This window comes from Fulmarus glacialis, unplaced genomic scaffold, assembly GCF_000690835.1.
Source record: "Fulmarus glacialis isolate BGI_N327 unplaced genomic scaffold, ASM69083v1 scaffold30244, whole genome shotgun sequence".
NCBI classification, from domain to species: domain Eukaryota; kingdom Metazoa; phylum Chordata; class Aves; order Procellariiformes; family Procellariidae; genus Fulmarus; species Fulmarus glacialis.
The window spans coordinates 341-5919 of record NW_009209171.1 but is presented as its reverse complement, the minus strand read 5'-3'; the positions used below and the strand labels follow the sequence as shown (position 1 = coordinate 5919).

Below are 5579 nucleotides of genomic sequence, written 5' to 3'. Positions count from 1 at the left end.
AAGCGGTTATTCACAGATCTGGTGATATGACTGGGTTTCCAATCTCTATGACCCTGCATGACCTGGATTGTCCACCATAATCATGTACACTACAGTAATGCATTTAAAAAAAAAAAGAATACAGGCACACAAAAAGAATTAAATGAAGAATGAAACTGCTTCAATGCCCAGGACTTTTTTTTTTTAATTTAAACAAAAAACAACAACAAAAAAAAACAACCAAACAAAAAAAAACAACCAAAAACACAAAAACAAAAAACCAGTACCTGGCTCCAAAGGTAACTCTTCAAGTTCCTGCAGTGAAAACCATAAAAAAAGGAGAAATATCACTATTTCATAAGAAGTCAAAATGTTATTCTGAATGACACCTCTCACCCCCCCCAAGATAGGAGAATTTAAGGAAAGAGTTGCTATAATTTAGCCTATTTCAGCTGTGAAAATGTTGAATTTAATATAAATTTCTCACAATAAGGTTTAACATTACTTTTTAACGTCTTCAAGTTTTATGAAATGTGTAAAAACTTCAATATTTCTCAAATTCAGACACCTGTTGAACACATGGTACACGTTCGCATGGGTAAATAAATCAACAAATGTAAGCAGCATAGAGCAAAGCTTATCTTCGTGTTACCCTTCTCTAGAGTCTACTTACGAAGTCTGTTTTCTGAAAACAGGATCGATAGAAACACCAGCTTCACCTGGAGCTACAAGTGTCCTTAACCTACCATGAGTGATCTGGAAACAAGGCCAGTATTTCAGAAATAGATCAGTTTCAGCTTTCTTGTCAACATGGGATACATACACTTTTAATGGAAGTTAAATACAGCGTAAGGCACTGAGTTGGTTTATACAACAGATAAAAAGAATCCAATCTACAACCCAAACTCAGTATGATATATACATCATCATATATATATATGACCTGATAGACAGTTATCTTTAGCCATACGATCAAATTAGAAAGGCATTAGTTCCTATTCTTTGCAGAATAAGAATGCACCACCGTGTACTACCTGTACATATATTGTTTCAGTTTATATGGCACATATTATGCCTTTTTGTTTGTAAATAAAAATTGGTTACCATTTACCTTTATTACGGTTAAATCAGATGAAGAAGCATCTAAACTGTTTCCAACATCTTCAACTTCTACCTTTAAAAAGTAAACGGAAGACATTTTGTTATGTATAAAAGAATGGTATTGTGAACAAAACCTGAATGAGAAATGGAAGATTTTATTTTCACTGACAACTGATATTAAGCAAATACATCTAGCATCCAAAGCAACCAATAAGGCTAAAAACTGACCAATGCCCCCCATGCCTCTTTCCCGATCCCCACCAACTGAATAAGCTTTCTCATTACCTCTCAAATATGTTGGTCGGCTCACAAAAATCTTTTAAGGATGGGGATTCCAACAGCAAACTTTCTCTTACTCTTTCTCTCTTATTTACAGCAACAACACAGAGCCAAAAAGTCTATGGGACTTGATAACTGTTTTCTTTACTGATAAAAGACGACTGCAGGAACTGACCTGGACTCCAGTAGTTTAGTCACTGAAAAAAAATACTTTCTGGGTATTTCTATTTGACTTGTGTGGGGCAGGGATACGTTTGGGGATAGGGGGGTTTAAGCTTATTTCTGTAATTTTCAGATTTGCATGGGGAACCACCTAAGTTTAGAATCTTGTAGTCCAGACTGATGACACAATGTGCACACACAACAAAGAGCTATACTTCCCTATTAGATGGGGCAGAAATTACTTTCTTCAAATGCTTTGTTGTACATTTCAGGAGATAAACACTTGACTGGGGAAAAAAATTATCTTCTAGCCCAGATGGACAATGTCATATAAGCAGTGCAACAGCCAGACGAACACGGAAAGCCAACACAAAAATACTTTCAACAACTGAGTAACTGCGAGACCCTATCTTAACAGAAGAATAATCTAGACTATAGTTCCCAGAATGTTGCTGTTCAGCTGAAGTGAAGTAAATAAGGCTACAGCATTTGTATGGCTCACATGTCCTCCTAAATAAAGGAAAGATATGAAAATGGGAATGTAAACATAAGGTGAAGCAGAGAGTTCAAAGCATGATTAAAACAAACGCTTTCTGGATCACTATTAATTTGTACAGTCATGTGTGTACAAACAACTCTAAGCATTTTAAAATCAAGAATGCTATTTCCACAAATACATGAAAGAAGAAAAAGCAATGACCATGAGAACAGGTAGAGCCCCAAACTGTTTCAAATACTCTTTAGCTACTGTGTTGCCATTTAAAAAAAAAAAAAATTAAAAAAAAGAAAAAAGAATCTGATGCCACACACATTAAGAGATGCATACCATCACTACTGGTATTTCTCTTGATTCTTCTTTAATTTCTGAAAATTGTGGGGATGCCTCCAAGTTACCTACAGCATATTCTGTAGGCTGATCTGGAAGTTCTTTCACTTCTGCATCAGCATTTTCTTTACTATCAGACAGTGAGTCAAGAATATTATCAGCACTGTAATCCTCTCCGCAATCTACTGCATTGCCATTATCTATTTCAGCTTCATCTAACACACTAATATCCATCATGTCAATATCCTGCAAGTTATCCAAACTTGCTTCAATATCCTCCTGTAAAAAGAAAAAAAGTATATATAATAGTCATTGTAACTTGAAAGCAATGCTATTATTACTTCGCTTCAAACACAGCCTCACATACCTGTCCATCTCCCGAATCCTCTTCCAGGCCATTATCTTCTACTCCCTCTTCATCTGGTCTACGTCCTAACAACGTTAGAATGAAAAGAAGGAAACAATATGTATGCTTCAAGTTTTACTTTTTCAGCAGAGTTGGTATTCCATTCAGTTTAGTTATCTGCATTTTCCTTATTTTCCACAACTGAGTGTTCATATACCATCCCAGTTTAGTAACTAACAAACATGCTACAGTCCGAGGTCTGTCACGAGTTCACCAAGTACCGCTGTGCAGTCCCCGGAACATTTGGCTCAGCTGAGATTGCAGTAATTTATTATCTCAACCTTTCATTTCTTTACAGACATTTACTAGAAGGAAAAAAGAAAAACCCAACACAAAACAATGGAAAAAAACCCTCTACATGTAAGCATTACTGCAGTGCTCTGTTCACCACCTGGACACATAATATCAGAACTGACATTACTGAAAACAGTACACTAGTTTCAGCACCAAACAGTAACTCCTCAAACTCAGAGCTAAGTAGTTGTTTCATCTTTTATGAATGTTATTTTCCTCAAAAACTATAAGCACATTACAATAAAAAAGGGAAAGGGGTTTTAGAGCTAAGAGGAATATCCCATCTATTTCCATCCCACGTATGCTGTAACGTACGTTAGGTATTTTTCTGAAACTTGAAAATGAACATGATTACCAAAGATCTCTCTGCTTTTACCCACAGTTGTGACATTTGTTCTCTTCCCAGTTAAGATTTCACATTTTAGTTTGCAAGCAAATGTAACATCACTCCAGTTTAGATGTAATGAAAAAAATCTGGGTCAAATTAATTGGCAAAACATTCAAGCTTAATCTCACAAATTTACATTTTGTGTAAATCAAAATTAATAATTTAATTAAAATCCTTCATCTGGTTATTCTGCTCAGCTCTAATATAAAAATAAGTTTCAACATTGATTACAAAAGAAGATCAAACTGTGCTAATTAATCTTAGAAAAATAGCTGATTTTTTTTTAAAATAAGGATTATGTAAGACTATGTCTCACCATTAGAAAAATCATGTATAGAGAAAGCCATAAACATATATCCAATTTCAGATATTGATTAAAAACTAGTATTCTGGGGAGAAAAATGAGACTTCTATTAGCTATAAAGCATAAGCATAACACACTACAGAGGTTATTTTGAATTTGCTAGAAACTCTGCATTTCTACCTGAAAAAAACCCTTATACTTCTCTAAAGTAAAGGTACAGTCACATAAAAAAAACAATTATCTATTTTAAAAACCCTGACACTGCTTTAGCATTACTTAGTAATTCCTCCTACAAATTTCAGGGAACTCTGAGAATAAACCAACAGATCCTCTGAGTGGACCAATTCCTGCCTTATTAAGTTACATGAGGTTCTGTGAATAAATGACCGGTAAGTTTAATACCATATCGCCCATCCCTAGAAACCTGAGCACAAATGTGGGGAAGAGTACCAGTAACATATGGCATTGAAGGTCAGAACCAAGGAACAGAAGATTCAACTGTGCTTAATTTCCTCCAGAACCAGTTTTACCCAAAACTGGCTCAGGCAAGTAATGTTAGCTGTAACTTTGGGACTGCAAAACATTCAGTCACAGTGCCAAAATTAAACCAAGCACTTTTCCAAAAGGAAAAGCAGACTTCAGAAAAAAGATTAGCAACCTTCCATTTCATGAGAAGTTGCTAGAAATCTTAAGGGGGACGGGATGGAGATCCTCTCTAACTGCCCTGTACCTTTGCTGCTTCTTTTTGGAGTTTTCTTCATATTTTCTGAAACCACTGGAATTTCATCAGGATTCCCCCCTTCCTCCTCAATAGCCTATTAAGGGGAAAAGATGAAGATAAATAGCAAGACAGACATAAAAATTCCACTTGTGCATTTCTGTTGAGTTTAAGAGCTGGACACAAGAGGTAGAAAAATACCAAAACAAGAATCTAGCATTTTGAATTAGACAGCTGCAACTTGGATATGCAAACCAAAGACCAGCAGATCAAAGCAACAAGCACACAGGAAACAGTAACATGCTGGTGTGAAGTTTCTGGAAAGCAGTCAGCAGCATAACCTATAGATAAAAAAAGTCAATCCTACAGCGTTTGCAACAGCGCACACAGATACCCGGGGCGTTGCGACAGAGTAAGAACCTCGGCTCTAGGAGACAGCAAGCACCAGGTCAATGAAGGCGGTCTGCATGCTACTAACATACCAAACATTCTGATGGGGATACAGTGTACAGACTACCAGCTAGAAAGCCAGAAAAAAATCAGTACGCAGCAAAAAGCCTAGTAGACAGCGTATAGAACTGTAAATCCAGGAGCTTGATGCATGGCGGAAAGCCCAGTGATGCACGAGGCTAGAAACACTCGGGCCGAGTGCCACGGCAGACACGCTGTGCTGTGCAGGTCGAGGAAATCGGAGGGGGACTCGCTGCGTAGATGGAAACGCCAGACTCGCAGACATAAACCCCTCCGCTACTACATGAGACCGTGCGAGCCTGGGACGGCCAAGTACGGGGCCACGCTCGCCACGCACAGAACGTTCGCACTGGGCCTGGCGGTCTCCACGGAACCCCCCCCAGAACCCGGCTGCTCCCCGCAGCCCCGTTCCCTCCGCGCTAAGGCCGTTTGGCGCCATTTTCCTCAGCAGCGCCTGGCGGGCTAGGGTCGCGCACGCGCCGACTACGCCTCCCCCTCAGGCAGCCCCGGCGCGTCTCCCCGCTCACCTTCCTGAGTCGCTCCATGAGGACGCTCTTGTTTCCACCGCTATCCAAATTGCGGCGCTTGAGTTCAGCCCGCAAGTCTATCACGCGCAGCTCACTCAGCCGCCGCCGGCTTTCAGACTCCGAA

General features: G+C 38.9%; 1 protein-coding gene across 1 annotated transcript; it reads right to left on the bottom strand.

Moving 5' to 3' along the window:
• Positions 1-1090: 1090 nt before the first annotated feature.
• Positions 1091-5572, bottom strand: LOC104076042 (scaffold attachment factor B1-like; the record flags this gene model as incomplete). Its single annotated transcript, XM_009576749.1, has 5 exons — positions 1091-1153; positions 2348-2626; positions 2715-2779; positions 4470-4554; positions 5456-5572. Coding segments are annotated over 5 exons (609 nt in total), but the record flags the coding sequence as incomplete, so codon positions are not given.
• Between the last annotated feature and the right edge of the window lie 7 nt (positions 5573-5579).